Source organism: Lissotriton vulgaris, chromosome 8, assembly GCF_964263255.1.
Source record: "Lissotriton vulgaris chromosome 8, aLisVul1.2, whole genome shotgun sequence".
In the NCBI taxonomy this organism is placed as follows: Eukaryota; Metazoa; Chordata; class Amphibia; order Caudata; family Salamandridae; genus Lissotriton; species Lissotriton vulgaris.
Window position 1 is genome coordinate 451,010,768 of NC_141696.1, and position 19,313 is coordinate 451,030,080.

Consider the following 19,313-nt stretch of genomic DNA (forward strand, 5'->3'; position numbering starts at 1 on the left):
TATCTCCACAGAGTCTACTATACCAGGGTTCGGCTCTGGAGGGCAGGACTGATTGCTTCGCCGGACTGCCTCCGCTGCAATAAGGAGAAAGGGTCCTTCATATTTATTTATTTATTATTTATTTATTTTTAAGATTTGTAAAGCGCGACTTTTACCCGTGGGTGTCTTGGCGCTGTAACTCAACCTATTATCTCAGTGAGAACATCATCAGGCTTCAAAAATGGTACAGTAAACAGAAAGATTATTGGTCAAACAACCAAGTTTTCAGCAGCTTTCTAAACTGAAACAATGAAGGGGTAGATCTTATCGCCATCGGAAGAGTATTCCAGAGTCTGGCGGCGGTGTTTGTAAAACATCTGTCGCCCCAAGTGACAGTCCTAGTCCGTGGCCCTGTCAGTTGGTGCAGATGTTCAGATCTAAGTGATCTATTGGGTTGTTAGAAGATAAGCTTCTGTTTGAGAAACACCGGGCCAAGACCATGTAATGCTTTAAAGGTGAGGCATAAAGTTTTGAATCTGATCCGATTTCTTACAGTTAGTCAGTGGTAGCTCCTGATTACTTGCTTAATGGATTTGAATTTGGGGGTGCCAGACAGTAGCCTTGCTGCTGCGTTTTGGATAAATTGTAATTTGGCCACCACCCGAGATTGAGCATTCGCAAATAGTCCATTGCAGTAATCCAAGGATGAAAGTACCAAGGAGCTCACCACCGTTTTCCTCGCATTATCTGGAAGAAATGGTAGGATTTTTTTTAGAAGTCTGAGTTTGTGGAAGGCAGAAGATGCTATCTGATTGGCATGGTTAGCAAAATTAAGCTTTTCGTCAAAGATTATCCCTAAATTCCTAACCTTATGAACAGGGGTTGGTATGGCTCCAGGTAATGGGGGCCACCAGACGGAAGACCACAAGGGAGATAACTTTCCGAAGATAATTACCTCAGTCTTCTCTGAGTTTAGTCTTAAGCAGTGTCCAGCCATCCACTCCTTGATTGCCAACATGCCTTCCTGAAACCGAGCCGCCACCTCTTCTCCATCGTTCTTGATGGCAAGCACCAACTGGGGGTCGTCGGCATATGTGGTAAGGCTCATCCGGTAGTTTTTAATAACCCTAGCTAAGTTCGACACATAGATATTAAAAAGTGTCGGACTTAGGGATGAGCCTTGAGGAACACCACATGGTAGGGCAAGATCGGCAGGTTTAAAAGATCCCAGTGTTACTGCCTGCGTTCTGCCCGCCAAAAAAGAGGCGAGCAGGGCCCTAGCCATTGAATGTATACCCAATTCTTCGACACGGTCAATCAAGATGGAATGATTGACCGTGTCGAAGGCCGCAGACAAATCCAATAGGACCAACACCGCTTGGAGCTTTGGATCCCTTGATCGGTTCTGGAGGGGGGTCCTGGCCTGTTTGTCGGAGGTACTGGGATGGGTGCTCACGCGCACGCCACAGTTTGCCCTGCTGCATTTCATGGAGGGGGTGGGGGGTAACCTCTACAAAAGGCACCTGATGTTACTTGGTCTTACAACGGCCAAAAAGACATCGCTAAGGGCTGGAAGGCCTCACAGACCCCGTCCGTGGCCGTCTGGAAGAGGGGGCTGGACTTTTGTATGGGGCTGGAGCAGCCGATATTTGTGGCCAGGGGGTGCCCGCGGAAACATTATAAAATCTGGAAGCACTGGGCAGATTATAGGGGTCTGTGGCTTGAACCCCCTGTGGAGCAGGAGGACCTTACCTGGGAGCGGTGAAGGGGCAGGTGCTGTGGACCTAAGGGACTTGGGGCTATGGGAGGCGGGTGTGCTTGTGCATGTTTTACCTTTTCTTGTTGTGTGTTGCTCGATATGGGTTGGTAGGGCCTGGTGGTGGATGTGCGACTCAGGAGTGGTGGGCAGTTGAGGGGGGGGGGGGGGGGGGGGGAGTAGGGAGGGAAGGGCGGTTGTTCAAAAAGTGCTTGGTTATCCACTTGTTATTTCGTGCTTGTAAAGTGAAAAATCGATTGCTCCTTGACACTGTTTGATGATTAGAGGGAGCGGTCCAAACTTCTTGAAAATATTACAGGGCCAATGAGTATTGATTCCCAATTTTTATTATTCACGTTTCATTCACCAACTGGCGACAGCTTCCTCAGTGAATTTCAACATCAATGAATCCAGATTTTACTCAAAACATCAGACAGCCGACGCGTTTCGTCCAATTAACCTCTTGGATGCTAATGACAAGGGTAACTCGTCATGCACTGCCCATTCATTTCAATGGAAATCTCATTATATGAGCCTAATTCCAATAGCGTCGAAGTGGTTAAGGACATCATCAGGGCTCTTAAAAGTTGATTTGACAGATAAATCTCTCTAGTCCCAGTGAAAATAGGTTTTGACCATAATTTGATATCTTTTTATTAAATAAGATCCCAGTTAGGACCTCAACTCCCCTTTGTGTTCCTCACGTCTTCTATTAGAATCTCCTTTAGCTATCCATCATTCACTCCAGCGTTTCTTCAAACTCTATATTTCCTATTCTGGTCTCATTTATTTTCTTGTTTGTAGTTCCTTAATTCATCAACAAAACGTTCAAATGCGGGAAGTCTCAGTCGGCGGCTACGGGCAAATCTCCTGTCCTCCCTGCATACTGTGTGCAGTCTGACAATAAAATGTGTTTAAAAAAAAAAAAAAAGTACAACACGCTGAGAAAAGAAAGACCATCACACTAAAGGTACGAGAAGAGTTACTTTTGTAACAAGTGGGATAACACAAAGGAACAACAACAGAAAAAGGCTGCAATGATTAATAAATAGCGCTCAAGTGCACCATGTCCAATGAGATTTAAAAGTGAATTTTCTTTTTGAAAAAATATAGAAACTATGATTAAGCGGAGTACCTTATCCAAGCCAAGATCATGCAGGATCTTTTTTTCCCAGTATGGCCGCGCTATTCCAGTTCGAATTCTGGTAATGAGATGCAACTTGTGTGGTTGTTGTGGGTCACCTCCATATTTCTCGTGATCTTCAGGACGAACTTCAAAAACCTGGGGGAAAATTAAATTCACAAAGGCAATCTTCAAAACACAACGCATAATTTAATAATCACCAGATGAGCTGTGAATAAACTAATGGTTCCAAAACAGACTATAAATACTTGACCATTAACAAAATTGGGCAATTTTCACTGGTTTCCACTTATGTGTTTCTAGAAGGCTGCCCAGTGTCATGGCGTTTTTTGAACCAACACTCTCCCACCCCAACTGACCTCCACCTTTGGTCTTGGGCCAAAAGGACTACTGTAAAGATCTGTGGGATTGGTCTCAGATTGTTACATCAAGGTCTCAAGCAGGGCCCTTCCTTATGGGTCTGTAAGGGGACCTTTCAAATGGGATGTTTCCTGGTCTCTCCTCTTGCATTAAATGTATGTGAGGCAGAAGACACAAGGGGTGAAATCAGTGACATGTCCATTATTTTGCTTCTAGCCTTCTGCAAAACTAGTTAGTAGTAGAATGTTTTTGGGGTGTTCAAGGAGAAACATCGTGGCAGCAATCAGGAGTATATCATATCAACTTTGAAAGGAAGCTACTGCCTTTCAAAATAAGTGAAAAAGAAGGAGTAGTTTCTTACCTGTAACTCCAGTTCTGTAGTAGGGCGAGAGAAGAGTCTGAGCCTTCCGAAGAATCGATAAGCGTCGCTCCGCCGAACGACGCACGCTTGCCCTGGAGGCTCCCAAGTACAGCAGACACTGAACAGGAGTCGGGACAGACTTGGACATGTTGATGTGCAAACCCAGTTGGTTCAACAGAACAGCCGTCCTGTTGAAATGCAGCTGCGCTTCCTGGAAGGTGGATGCTTTGATCAACCAGTCGTCCAGGTATGGGTAGACAAACACCTTGTTCTTCCTCAGGTGCACTGCCAACCCTGCCATGCACTTTCAAAACGTCCTGGGTGCCGACTAGAGACCAAACGGAACTACGGTGTACTGATAGTGATTGGTGCCGACTAGGAAGCGCAGGAACTTCCGATGCTTCTGTGCAATGGAAACGTGGAAGTACGCGTCCTGCAGATCTATTGCGCAAAGCCAGTCTCCTCGATGCAGCTGAGGATAAATCTGGTGCAAGGACAGCATGCAAATTTTTTTCCTGCAAATCCATTTGTTTGCTTGTCGCAATTCCAGAATGGGCCTGAACTCGTTTTTAACCTTTTTGCACACAAGTAGGAACCTTGAGTATAGATCTTTTCCTCTCTGAGATGGAGGGACGTCTTCTATCGCCCTTTTTCTTAACAGGGTATTGGCCTCTGCTTGGAGTTCGCGCAGCAGGTATTGTGAGCGAACCGGTGGAATAGCTGGAGGAGGGCTCAGAAAACGTAGACTGTATCCATTGCAAACAATATTCAGCACCCACTTGTCCAGAGTAATTTTTCTCCACTCTGCCAGGTAGTTCTGAATGCTTCCCCCCACCGGAGTGGGTAACAGAAGAGGGGGAAGTAATCCCTCAGGGCTTAGACCCAGCCGGGCCCTTATTCCCCGATGTGGACTGCTGGTTGCCTATGCCCCTCTGTCACCTTTGGAAGGGCTGCCTCCGATATCGTTGTTGCTGCTGCCCAGCCTGGCGACCCTGCCCGCGTTGGTACCGCTGGGAGGAATAACGCAGTTGGTAGGGACGGAAAGTCTTTCGCTGTACCTTGGGCTTCCCCAAGCCCACAGCCATGAGTGTCTCAACTTCTGCCTTCAAGTGAGCCATTTCCTCGTCCGCATGGGTCCCGAAGAGAGTGGAACCCAAAAAGGGCAGGTTGGCAATCCGCTGTTGTGCTTCTGGCTTCATGGAGGTAACCTGCAGCCAGGCGTGCCGCCTCAAAGTCACATTGTTACAGTATCCATGGGCTGCTAGAAAGATGTGTCTGCAGCCGCACTAATGATTTGGTTAGACACCATCATGCCTTCATTAACAACCTCCTGACATCGTTACAGTATCCATGGGCTGCTAGAAAGATGTGTCTGCAGCCGCACTAATGATTTGGTTAGACACCATCATGCCTTCATTAACAACCTCCTGAAAGTCCTCACGTTTGTCCCTCGGGACGAGTTCAATAAATTGTTGGAGAGACTCCCACAAGGAACGTCCTAAGAGGGCAGTCGAACTTGCTGCCTTCATGGAAGTGGATGCTGTACTGCAGACCTTCCTCCCCGCTGAGTCCAGCCTTCGGCTCTCTTTGTCCGGTGGCACTGTAGACGATGGAGCAGTAGAGTGCTGTTTCTTTGCCGCCACCACTATAACCGAGTGCGGAGGAGGATCCGTCCACAGGAATGTCAGAGTCCTGTATTTCTTCTGAAGTCGAGATGGAGCCGACTTCGCAGAGGCAGGCGTCAAGAAAAGTTCCATAGCCGGTTCCTCCAAACCAGGCACTACAGGAAGCAGGGGACGTGAGAGCTGTTTCCGTTGCAGCATCTCGAAGATCACAGAAGTGGAGGGGTAGGCGCAGTCAGCGCAATCCCCAGCTTAGCCGCTCCCCTCAGCAGTACATCCTGAAAGGTAGTGATGCCATCAATTGGAGATACCCTCATGGGAGGCGAGTCTGACAAGGTCGGCGAATATCTCCCACCACTAGAGGAATCCGTGTCCCTAGTCTATCTGGAGTGTGATCTCTCCCGGTGGCGACTATGTCGAGACCTGGTGGAAGACCTGTGCCGGCTACGAGAACGATGTAGCGTTCTGGAGCAAGATCTCAGCCGTCTGGGCACAGGCTGATCACTGGCACCAGTGGCTGAAGTGGCATTGCTCTGGGCGGAGCCAGAGGCGGAGGAGGAGGCGGTGGAGGAAGAGGTGGAGGCGGAGAAGGAGGAGTCGGAATCCGAGGCCGTGGAGGCGACAGACGAGGAACCACAGGCTGGTCCCTCCCCGGAGACCTAGTTGGTGAATAGGTCCTGGAGTATTCAGAGTCCGGTGAACGAGTCCCTCTTCTCCTCTTACGGTCCGGCCTTGAAGAAGGTGCCCCGGAGGCCGTGTCCCCTGATGGAGACCGCCTGCGCCGCTCCGACTTAGAGCGGTCAGACGTAGAAATGCTGACCACTGAGCGCGACCTGCTCCTGGAAGGAGTCCCCTTCCTAGACGTCAATTTTCTCCTTGACGTCGATCTACCGGACATCGACTTTCTCCTCGACGTCGATCTTCTGGACGACATCGACTTTCCTCTCTGCGTCGACGGCGAAGATCTCCTTTTCGACGCCGACCTGCGCGTCGACGTTGACGGCGGTGTCGCCTCAACGGCGAGCGCCAATGCCTTCGGGACTCAGATCGACGACGATGATGTGTCGACGTCGGCTGCGAAGTGCTCGACCTCGTCCGAGGTCTCGACGGTCTTAACCTCGACGCGAGAATTGACGTTGTTTAGACCCAGAGCCCTGGGTCGACGGGGAACATATCATCGTCATACCTTTCGACGTCGTAGCCATCGACGGCGACCGGGACCGATGCCGTTTCTGGGCCTTCTTGTGACTGGGGAGCCCCCCAGAGGCCAAATCACGGAAAGTGGAAGCAGATAGATTCCCTCCACGCCCGAGGTCCCACCTGCATCCCGATGTCTTCTCTGCTCCAGGCCTTGAAGACTAATCTTCTCCCTGTCACGCAGAGTCCTCCTGGAGAATGACTTGTAGATGACACAGGAGTCAGGAACATGAGTAGATGGAAGACAGAGTATACACACTCTGTGAGAGTCCGACTTGGCCTGCTTCCTGCCACACTCAGGGCACTTGTCAAATAAAGATGGCATTTTGACAAGAAAGAGGTGGCTTAGCTGCTCAAAAAAGACATCAAAAGGAAGAGAAAGGCCACAGACGTTGAGTGAAACACTAAAACTTTTCAAAAAGTTCAGAAAATTGAAGTTATACCAATAAAGGTAGAGCTCAATGCTCCAGGGTCCTGCTAGCAGGTGCCAGAAAAAAGAACTGAAAGTAACTTGCCTTTGGCTGTGCATCGTGGGATACCGAGGGTCTCTGGAGGGTTCCTTTAAGGCACGGTATCCCTTTTCCAGACACACATTGGCAGCCTATGGGGCTTGTCTGTCAAACCCTTCATCTCTATCATGACAAAGGATTTTTGTGAAGGGGAGTTTCTCTATGTGTGAAACTCTGTAAAATGTGCACATTTCTATATTATTTGGCTATCCTTTTTCACTTCAGGATGAAGTACTGGCCAATGTAGCCTTGTTAATGTTAGGCTATATTATTTGTCTTCTTTTAAGTGTCTATGCAGGGCTGCAGAAGAGGACAACTTAAGAGACTATTTTGATTGCTCCTTGGTCCACGCACATGGGCGGGACTATTCACAGATTATGACTATCACAGAGATACCCCTACTACAGAACTGGAGTTACAGGTAAGAAACTACTACTCCTTTTTCACTCATTTTGAAAGACAGCAGTCTTCCTTTCAAAGTTGATATGATATACTCCTGTGTGTTTGGGGGTGGGGATGTGGTACATTCTGATGGTACAGAAATGTAGCATGAGACATCAACTTAAAGATTTACTTTCAAACGTTACTGTATAGCAATGAACTAAAAGCATATTGGGTTGGACTTGTGGATCCTTGCAAAGTTTTTTTTAACATCTGTATTATTCGTTTTGAAGGCAGTACATATAAAACCACACAGCTATCCCATGCTGTTGTAGAACAATTGCATTACAAACAAAAGTGAATACATAAGCCATACATGAGACACATTGTAAATAGTGTAAGGATAAGTATATCCTTAGCAGATAATGCATGCATCATTGGTGCATTAGCATAATCCAATCAAGACACTGCACCTTTAGTTCCATAGCTGCTAATGTACTAAGATTTTATCACTGGTTGACATATAATCTGGTATGCTTGCTGAGCGGTTACATTACAGGACTGTTCATACTTAAAGTAAAAACTGCAGATTTGAACACTTTGTAGATAAACCAATAGGTTGCCAATTAGAAGACCAGTAGGAACATCCCCCAGCACTAAACTGTGCATCAAGGTAGGGCTCTAAGGGTACTTTATGTTACTTGTTCGCAAGGTGCTGGTGCAGTGATCCCGGTAAAAGAAGCAATACGTATATGACTGAAGTCTTATATGTGCTGAGGCGTGATTGCACGAGCACGAGATGCCACGTCGTGTCTGACTAATCAGGCAGTGTGAGGGGATGTAACACCACAGTGTGACACAAAATCTCAGATTCATGAAATCACCATTGGGTCTAAGAGAGGGCTGCAGAAAAGGAAAGTAGTATTTTGTCCCATTGATCTCTGTGTAACACTACACTCTCTATTTATGACTATGTTATAACCCATCTATATCATGCTGCTATTGTGGGAGTGGGAGTGAGCATAGCAATCCCCATTTTGGTCGTTAATAGCGCCAGAAGCATGAATTAGTTAGAACTGTTGAAGTTACAGGGCAAGTGTACCTTCCCAGTAGGCAACTTCCTGGAGTGTGTGATCCAGTTCTTCCTAGGGTAAATTTGATTTGAGAGGTAATACCTTCCAAAAAAGGGGTCAATGCTGAACATTCCCAGACCATGCGAAAAAAACCCTGCTGCTACTTTTATCTTCGAGCATGTCACAGGGATAAATCCCGAAATCCGATTCAGTTTTTAGGGTTAGATAAGATCTATGTAAATAATAAAGTGGAGTGTATTTGAAAAGCTGGTTGTGTGATACTTTGCATGTGTACTGTAGGATTCATGCCCAGTCTTTCTCCACTATGTCAATGTTAACATCTGTTTCCCAGTCAACCTTAATGGTGTTTAAATTCATTCTGGTATGTTAACAAGGGGTTTGCAGAACTAAATGATCTTGTGCTTGCAGCGACCCATGGTGTAAAAAAGTTAGAGGACTTTTTGTTGCTGAGAATTTGAATCTGGGTCTTTCCAAATTGCTGTAGGAGTTGCCCTCTCGGCAGCCCGTCATTGTAGATCAGTTTAGAGTGTTTTAAGTCTAGCCAAATCATACCAGTTCCCTACCGCCTCCATTTCTGGCCTCGTCCAGGTACACATCTGTAGTGTACAAATTGCCTCTAGCTCTGGTGAACTCTACTAAAGAAGTCACTTGTGCCTCACTCAGTGTCCCTTTCGCCTTCAATAGCACAGATTTCCAGGTAGACACTCGAGGTACAAGTAGTCTCAGCCTATGCTCAGAAGGGGGGCCATGCTGAGAGAAGATAAACGGTTAGTGGTACTTGGAGCACAGAAGCCTCGGTTAGTCCTGTTTTCACCAAGTGTACCCTTCTGCCCATTTGGAAAACTACTGCATTAGCACAGCCAGGAAGTACAATTCAAAGTCTGACACACTCAAACTACCTTCGTCTTTGGGCAATTTCAGCTTGGTCAGAGCCACATAGTGCCTGAATGAGCCCCACATTGAATATGGCAGAATAGCAACAAATTCCCTAAAAATGGACCAGGGTACCTGAATTCGGAGCACTCTAAAGTAATATATTAACCTAGACAGCAGGACCATTTTTGATAAAGTAATGCACCCGATCACTGACAGAAGTAGAGATTTCCTAAACGCAAAATTTTGCTTCATTGCATTAATTTAATTCACTATGCACCTTTCTTAATGCCTTTCTCTGTGTGGTATATTTGAACTCCCAGGTACTTGAATGTGTATGCTTCCCATGATATTCCCTGCTTTGTAAATACCACAGAGTGTTAACTGCACCAGGCCAGATGGGCAATGCACAAGTCTTATACCAGTTGACACGCAGATCTGAGTCAAAACCAAAAACAATTCTGCTAGTGTCTCTGATGCTACAGGTATCAGAAACACCATCTCTCACAAACAACACTAAGTAATATACGTAAAGTGAAATCATGTGTATCCCATCCAACAGGTCAAAGCCTGCTGCGCAACATGTCTCTTGGGCCGCCATCGCCAGGGATTCTATCATCAACGCAAATGGCAACACAACAAAAAGCATTCCACGCGGTTCCTCGGCACACAAAGAATGCCTCCGAGATCAATCTTGCTCTTAAATTTAGCTGTGGGATTGGAATACAGAATTTGAAACCATGCTGCGATTTGAGGAACAAATCCCAAGTACCTTAATACATGTAACAATAAATGCCACTCGAGCAGATCGAAAGCTTTTCAAGGGTGTCCCTTATTATCTGTGCCGCTTTCCTAATGTTTAATGCAGTGTTTACCATGGGTATAAAACAGTTTTGATGCGGGTGGATTAGTAAATGCATCTGTGATTGAATTCTGGTTTACCAGTACTTTGCTATGGATTTCATCATTAGTGTTTAGCATAAACAGTGGTTTACACGAGGGGGTATCAGTGGGGTTGCTCCTAGGTTTTGTAGGAGAACCTATACGGCTTTGTTTCTAGCTAGCTAGCTTGAATCCAGTGGCTAAGTGAGCTGGGTATGAACTGGGGTGGCGAAGTGAGCAAAAGAACGATGATGCATTCAACCAAGATCTGTGACTGGGGTGAGTGTCTGAAAAGTTTCAGCTGTCTATCATCTCCTTGTGTTTGCTTTGTTCGCCCCAAGTTGATAGGGTATGCCCAGACGTGGGTCACTTGCTCACTTTGCCACTGGATTCAAGCTAATCTTGCTGATGAGGGGTGTTGCCCCGAAACCAGTCGCAGGATGCTTGTTTCCGGTGCAAGGAAGACCTGGCTTGGCAGTTTGGGTTGGACTCTTCCCTTGAGGTACAGGGTGAAGACTCATTTGCATATGGCTCGGTATGAACTGGGGTGGCGAAGTGAGCTAAAGAACGATGATGGATACAACCCAGATTTTTGACCAGGAGTGAGTATCTGAAAAGTTTCAGCACTCCGTCCATCATCTCCTTGTGTTTGTTTTCATAACCCACCTGCCCTATCACTTTCTTTGTTTACTGGTTTAAGGTATTCTTTCTAATCAAGCTAGTGATGCAAATGCTGCATATTTTCTGCCTGTCTGGAGTTGTGTCTAAGCTGCTTATCACCACTTTAAGAATTGTGTACAGCTGAATGAGCTCACTCGCTAGTGCATTCCTAACACCTACTGTTGCCTTAATGTAGTGGCCTCTGATCACAGTTTTAAATGCCTCCCATTCAGTCAGCTTATTAGAGGCAGTTTCCTATTCCTCAGCAAAATAATTATTTATGGCCTGCCTTAGGGATTCGGGATATAAATGATCTTTAAACATTTGGGTCTGAAGTGTCTATGATAGGACAGAAGTGCCTGCTGCCCCCCACCCCCTCTATATAACGTTTAGGCTTAATGGGGTGTGGTCAGACAAATTTCTGCCTAGGTATTCACCATGTGCTACTGTAACATATGCTTCGGAAAATGAATAATCTCTCACTGATGGATGTAGGTGTCTCTATAGGTCTGCCAAATTCCATTGCTGTTACCAAATGTTAAATCCCTTATATGCCCTGAGGGCTTGTGCTCCTGGCAGTGGTGGGTGGGGTCCATCCATGTCAATATTTCTTCAAGAAATTTGGTTTGTTCTATATTTGGTGCATAAATTGTCCACTTGCATGGTTTCTAGCCCGTCTAGTCTCCAACAAGTTAGGACATATCTACCGCTTGTGTCAATGCATGTGTCATGTGTCTTAAAGGATGTGATAACCCATGTCCATATTAGCACCCCACTTCTAAATGAGTATAATATTGCCAGTATTCGTCCGATCCATCTGTGCTGTAGTTTAAGCAGTTCTTTGTTTATGAGATACTTTTCAAGCAGGACTGTGTCTTGTAAGGGTTTCGAACTAGTTCCATACCCCTAATGTTTCAATTATTCTATAAATTATCTCTGTAGACTGGTGCACTGAGAAGCATGAGGCTGGCTGTGTTATTCTGTTGTGTGCCCCCAATTTACTGCTGAACTCACCCGCTCAATGGCACCATCTAATCTAATGATCACTCCACTGCACTACATAAGCTTGATTTGCAATTTACCCGCCTTTCCACAAGGCAATAGCAGAACAGTACCCTAGCCAAATTCCCAACAATGGGGGGACAAACTGCCTTCATTCCGATAGAATGTCAATGCATGAGGAGGTCAGGAAATCGGGCACATTACAAGCTCGAACAATGTAAGTTCTTTCAACAACTACTAATGTCATTCAAATTATATGCATCTGCCAGCTGCTTGACTGTTTTTGCTCCCAATATGTAGATGCTGCTGGTAGCTCAAAGCTATTTACAAGGTCATCTGTTGTTTGAGACAGTAGAACAAGGTCTTCTGAGTGTTCCATGCTTGTGTCGTCATATGAACTATTTTGGTCTAATGTCTTGGGGCTCTGTGGTGATGTTGGCTGGCATTGAGTGCCCACAATCTCTATTGCCTTTCTCCGATTTTCTGCCAGGGCTGGGTCGTATTACGGAGCTTCAGGGCACTCTTTGCTCATTGCTCAGGGAGTGCATGTGGTTTTAGGTTTGGCATTATCACCTCAGCCAATGTCAAATTGCTCAAACCACTGCCACACCTTGTTCAGGCATGTGAAAAATAAGGATTTATCATCTAATATGACAAAACCTGGCAGAGAAGATCAGTATGAACTTAATGTTTTGCTCTCTTGGGTATCTTTTGGCTGCTATAAAAGTGGCTGTTGTACTGTGGCAGTGTAGTGAGGAACAATTTATAACTTGACTATTTTTAATTGTGAAATATACTGCCTCCCAGGAGTACTTTAGGAAGACGTCTCTGCCTTTGTAGTGTAGCAGACGAGCAATCACTGGCCTTGGAGGAGAGCCCAGGGGCAACCTTCACACTAGGACTTTGTGTACCCTTTGCAAAGTAGCTTCAATTCAGCAGAATGAAGCTGTACTTTAAAGGACTGCGCAGGATTTGGCAGCTGGGCAGCTTCTGACTATGCCTATGTAAAATGGCACTTCGCCTGAGAGACGGGTGATTGTCTGTAACTGCACACTCAGGAGGCCGATCACTGCTGGGCTTGAAATGACGGATGGTTATTTTGGAGGATAGCAATGCCACCCAGCAAGTTGCAAGGGGCAGGCCTTGCAAACTAGGGCCGGCTGGCTCACTTATGAGATCAACTGCCCTGGGTACAACGGAAGGTGCAGAGCAACGCAAAGCAGGGGGAAGGACCAGAGCATACGCATGGAGCTCTACCGAACAGGAGGAGAGTGCTGCAGGGGGCACGTGGACTTGAAGCTGGACAATGTGTAGTCCGCCCTTTCCTGCTTTACCAGACAAGTTAGCAGAACAGTAGATGAATTTGACCTACAGCACAAACGCCACATCTTGGCTAGCTAAAACACACAAAGTCTTGGATTATGTTGCTGCGAATGGCAGGAAAATGTTCCCCTCACACTAGTGTAGCCTGCTCGCCTTCATTTGCAACCACAATATTTCCACCAAACCGGGAGGGGGGGCTGAGGGTGGGGGGGAGGGTCTCTTAGAAGCTGTTGCTTTCTTTAGCGATATGCCGGAGTCTAAAACGGACTGTTGCATGATCACCATAAGCTGTCATATAAGAGTCAAACAGACACACTACAACTTGCATTAGTGAAACTTGAAACAGTTGTATGGGAGCTCACAAACAGAATAATCATACTGGAGGGCAGGTTGAAAGACACTGAGGAGCGATCCAGGCACAACAACATTCAGGTGATCGGTCTCCCAGAAGGGATCAAGGGTGAATATATGGTGCGCTTTCTAAAAAGGTGGAACTTGGAAGATCCTGCACCACCTATTGAACAAGTTCTATGTGCTGGACAGGGCACAGAGAGTCTCGCAGCTGCCATACATACCCTCTCCCGAATCTATTGCGGTTTCACAGCTATAAACGAAGAATAAATGACTGTAAAGAGTGAGGGCCCAGGTATGCTGAAATTAGATGATTTGGCCTGTTTTCAGCCAAGTGACCCCCATATGGATCTTTGCAAGGTTTGAAGAGGCTTACTTGAGAACTCTTACATGCAAAACGTCCAACCTAGCCTTAGTTTTTCAGCTGGATATAAGCTTAGTTGACATTTCATTCACTATTGCTGCACTCTGATTATGGTGGTCTATATTTTATAAGTTGATGAGCATTTTTATTACACTGTTTAAAGAGACTGACTTCGATGAAGATGTACCTCGTAGGAGGCAAAAATCAATTTCCATGTTATTATATGCGAACAACGCTGTTCTAATCGCGCGTACTGCAAATAGCCTGCAGTCCACTTTAGAGTTGTTTCTTGTGTTTATGGAGGACCTGGATCTCAAGTAAGATTCTCAAAGTCATATGTAATGACATGCGCCTACCCCAGCACTAATTAAAAGTCTTTCAACATGGGGGACTTGTTTAACCAGTCACTGAGCTGGATCCCACTTTTAACAATTAGATGCCAGACTTTTAACCGGAACATTGATGCCATTTTTAGATGTGACCATAAGCTCTAAAATAACCCAATTCCACAAAAGCTGAATCTATACAGGAGGAAGTGCACCTCAGCGGGGGTATATGGCGATGATCTCTGGGGGTACAATAAGGTGGATACCCTACAACACGCAGAAAATACCTTTTTGCACAGACTACTTTCAGTCCAAGGGGCTACAGCTACCTTAATATTCCAGGAGGAGCTTGGGATGCCTTATCTAAATCATTTTCGATTAGCTCCTTTTATTATTGTGGGTTAAAATAGGGTCATCCCCAGAGGACTTTCTGATTAGAGCTTGCATTCGAGACTGCATGTCATCAGATAGGGTGAATCAGGTATAATGGATAAGGTATTTGAAGGTCACCTTTGATAGATTGGGCTTCCTCAATCTTTATAAATTCCCTTAAACAATCAGCCCCAATCACACACTATGCATTAAAGAACTGTTTTTAGAGCATTGTATGAATAAACATTTGGCTGCTGCTCAGGCCAAACAAACAATTGCAAACTATGCCACAGTTGCAACAACTTGTGATTTAGAGCCTTACTTGAGGTGATACGTTTTCCCTACATATCATTACTAGCTGACTTTGTTTAGACAATGCACTTTAAATTTGCTTTTCCATTCCCGGAGCACTCCAGCAGGATATATCTCTTTCTGTGAGCAACAACTTCTCGATCCAAAGCACCATTCATTTATTTTTGTTTCGCCCATTGTATCAAGATCCAAGACACCCTTTTTGGTGCTGTTGAAGAGCAAGGCCAATGTGAGGCGGCAGAAGGATGGTTTACTTTTCAGGCAATATTTTGGCTCACCTGAAATGTGTTTTGCAATTTACATTTTTATAAAATCAGTGTTTTATATCAGTAGGAGATTAATTTTAAAGGCTATCATTTTAAACGGTTTTAGTCTATATGACTTGGCTCTTTTAAATATTGTATCTCAGAATTGTCATTTGAAAATTGGGTATTGTCTGTGATTCTGAACCAGACGAAATTATTATTCTATGTCTTTTTTATTTTATGTATGCTTAAATGGCCTTTGGCTGAATAGATTTTACTTTGACTTGACTGACTTTGGCTCCTAAAATCCAAATGTAGTACTGCATGTAAAACCTTTTAGAGCTTACTAGGTACTCAAGTGCCTAGGACACCAATGGAAAATAACTATCTCTGAGATACTACCTAGTAACCTCTTGCCGATAGCAGCTGAAAAAGCCAGTAATCTACACACTGTCAGAAGTGAAAAGTTATTGCCACCATGATAAAAACATGGGTGCTACATTCATGCCAAAGTGAAGAAATCTGTGCTGGTAATACGAACCTTTAATTAAAAACTAGAATGGTCTACATTTCAATAACTACACCAACTAATCATTTCCTGACTGTGACTCAGCTCCACCGCCCCTTATTTCAGTCTCTGAAATGCTATAACCTTTGTCTACCACAAGCCACTCATGTTTTCCTTCACCTACACCTTCTCCTTTAGCTACTTTGACAAAGTCTCATCGCCAGCCCCATGAACCAGATTTTAAAATATTTTCGAGCAGATTTATTGACTGAAAAAACGGACCTAATAATTAAAAAATGCTGAACAACAGAAATGTAGGCCACCAACTAACTCTTTCTAAAGATGAACTGGAACCTCAACCTACTTCGTACCCTTATGACGGATACTGATCCATCACGCACAACTATACCCAATAACCTTAAGATGTCTAGTTCCCCAGACTAGCAAAAAACAAGAAATCCCTTTTCGAATAGATAAGAAGTGAGCAAAGGAAGTATAAAAAGGATTTTATGAATAAGCACTATACCCCAGACTATACACTCGAGGTTTCCAAATAGCAAAAAACTCTGACATGTAAGACGCCCTTTTTTGTAGCAATAAAATCTGTTGCCAACCTCAAATGCACTATAGGTACAGTGAAAGCATTTGCAAACATTGTCTCTCAATGCTTCCTATTCAACAACTTCACCTCTCAAAGTAAACTTCCAGTCAAGATCGTGCAACCTACTTTGAGCTGACAACATTGAGGAACAGATTGCGGATTAGTTTATGTAGCTCAGATAGTCCATCTTCATGCATCTCTAAAAACCCACAATTAAAAACATTCAAAACCCTAAAGCAAAATACTCCAATAGGCCAAATGTCAGTAATTTCACATAAGTACGATTAAAACCGACCCCAAATATGAACATCTTTATACAGCCTTCTTCACAACTATGGACCAGTTGACAAAGATAAATATAATCCTAACCGATTTCTGACCTGTTATGCCTGATCGCATAGTACTTCATAATCTGTGAAAACCAATACAGTAGAATGGGTGGGCTGGCAGTGATTGTTACAAGAAAGGACAGATTCCATCCAAGATGAAAGTATGAAAAATGAACAATAACTTCCCACCAGCTGGCTGCTTAATTCATTTTCTATTTCATGTTCTAAATTACTATCCAATGTCTACACTATTGGTCAATTGACAAGCAAAGGATTATGAAGTCCCAAAACATTCATTTTTGCATCCTTGCGTCAAGAGTATTCTCAAATTTGTAAACTATGCTCAAAGTGTAATACGTTCATGCACTCACAGACCATTTGAATGTTACAAGGCATGAGACTGTTGATGATTTGAACTAAAATTATTTATAAATACATTAACAAACACTGGCCGGCCAAAAGCACACACACTCTGAGGCAAATAGTGTGCTTAAACACAAAGTTGGAACATGGAAGATTTGGAAGGACACTTCTGACACCCATGTTTTCTTTTCAGAGTACCAAAACCAGCTATACTACTCCAGACTCAAAGTGGGTGGGCAGAATCGAACATTTCTGCTTTGCTATATAAGGTTATGTTGGTTTGGTTTATCCATGGGTGCTCAACTGCTCCTAATCTGTGCACCAGCTTTGCCCTTCTGCATCATATTCGTCCTGAGCTCTCAGCAGTAATGATATTGCTGAATGTTGACAAAGCATTTGATTCTCTTGAACGGCACTACCAATTGGCTGTGCCAAGAATGATTGGGATAAGTGACAATCTAATTAAACAATCATCTCTGTTGTACTCCATGCCTAGTGTTCTCATTCAAATCAAAGGTTATGTCACAACCCAGACTGAAGTGGACCGTGCAGAGGTGCCTCTTATCTCCAATGTTATTTGCTATTGCTGTGGACCCTTTGCTTAGCTTGTAAAAGAACACTATTTGCCTAGTCTGTTATTGCTTAGGGGGGCACGGGATATTGATATAATTATCTGCAAATTCTATCTAGTGCTAGGTGCGGAATGCTGCTAGAAATCGGTTTCCTATGATTTGACAGAGAAAGGGGTTGGTGGGTGGTGTTCATTTAGACGGCAATTTAAATGGAATAAGTCCGAAATTTTACCTATGACAACAGAGACCTGGTTGTGAGTTGGAATTTTCTTTACGATGCAAAATGTGGGTATACAACTTCCCCAGAATGCACAAACAGTGGTCAGTGACAACTATGGGTCAGTAACGCTCAAGATTCGTGCCATAACTGATCGCTTTACTTCCCATCCTCTTTTATTGGAAGGACTCATTGTGTTTATTAAAATAGTGATTTTTCTCACAAGGCTCCTTTATATATCTACTAATATTCCTAGCAAGCATAATGAAGGATGTTTGGAAATTGGGATATACAGCAGAGGCTAGGCTTGGAAATGCTAAAGGTATCCTATACTGGGGTAATTTTTCATTCTCGGATAGTGAGTTACATTTTTCCTTTTTATTTGGCAGTGGAGCGAGAGGTGATGTACCCAACTCCACTAAGTACGGGTTTGGCATGACCACTGACTAAGCCATCAACATATCCCCTGAATCACAGTTGAGAAGTAATTCATGACTTCCACTGTCTTACACACAGAAGGTGTGCCAGCAATATGATTGCCTTGGACCAGTCCAAATGAAAGATATCCCCCCAGGGGACAAGTTCATGTCATTCAATCAGTTTAAGACACTTAGGAAGTTGACAGCTTTGGATCTATTCTGGTACTGCTCGAAAAGCCAGGTCTTGAGTTGCTTCCTGAAGGAGAGATGGTCCTGGGTGAGTTGTAGGTGGGTGGAGAGGGTGTTCCAGGTCTTGGCCGCCAGGTAGGTGAAGGATCTTCCTCCGGTGGTGGTTCTGCGGATCCGTGGGACGAGGGCGAGGGCGAGGCTGGCGGAGCGGAGCTTGCGGTTTGGCGTGTAGAACGTGAGGCGGTGTTGAGGTATTCGGGGCCCAAGTCGTGGAGAGCCTTGTGTGTGTGGTGAGGAGTCTGAACGTGATCCTTTTGCTGGCGGGGAGCCAGAGCGGGTCCCTCAGGTGGGCGGAGAGTTGGCTGTGTCGGGGGATGTCCAAGATGAGTCGTGCTGAGGCGTTCTGGATGCGCTGGAGTCTTTTCTGTAGTTTGGCGGTGGTCCCAGCGTAGGGGGCGTTCCCGTAGTCCAGACGGCAGGTGACGAGGGCCTGGGTGACCGTTTTCCTGGTTCCAGTGGGGATCCAGCGGAAGATCTTATGGATAATGCGGAGTGTTGAAGCAGGAGGAGGTAACGGCGTTAACTTGCTTGGCCATCGTGAGGGAGGAGTCAAGGATGAAGCCCAGGTTGCGTGTGCGGTCCGTGGGCTTGGGTGGGGGGGCCACCAGGAGTCGTCCCAGGCGGAGATGGATGGGCCGAGGATGAGGACTTCAGTCTTGTCTGAGTTCAGTTTCAGGCGGCTGAGCTTCATCCAGTCTGTAATGTCTTTCATTCCGTTCTGGAAGCTGGCTCTGGCGGAGGTGGGGTCGTTGGTGAGGGAGAGGATCAGTTGGGTATCGTCGGCGTAGGAGATGATGTTGAGGTTGTGCTTGCGTGCCATGGCTGCGAGGGGGCTCATGTAGACGTTGAAGAGGGTGGGGCTGAGCGAGGAGCCTTGAGGTACGCCGCAGATGATCTTGGTGGCTTCTGCGAGGAAGGGCGGGAGACGGACTCTTTGGGTTC

General features: G+C 45.3%; 1 protein-coding gene across 1 annotated transcript in view; it reads right to left on the reverse strand.

The window, feature by feature from the left end:
• MRPL30 (mitochondrial ribosomal protein L30) overlaps positions 1-19,313 on the reverse strand; it is a 158,780-nt gene that overhangs the window by 55,236 nt on the left and 84,231 nt on the right. Inside the window, exon 4 of the mRNA XM_086934232.1 lies at positions 2,871-3,017. Coding sequence (XP_086790358.1) covers positions 2,871-3,017 — 147 coding nt within the window. The remainder of the gene's footprint in view (positions 1-2,870; positions 3,018-19,313) is intronic.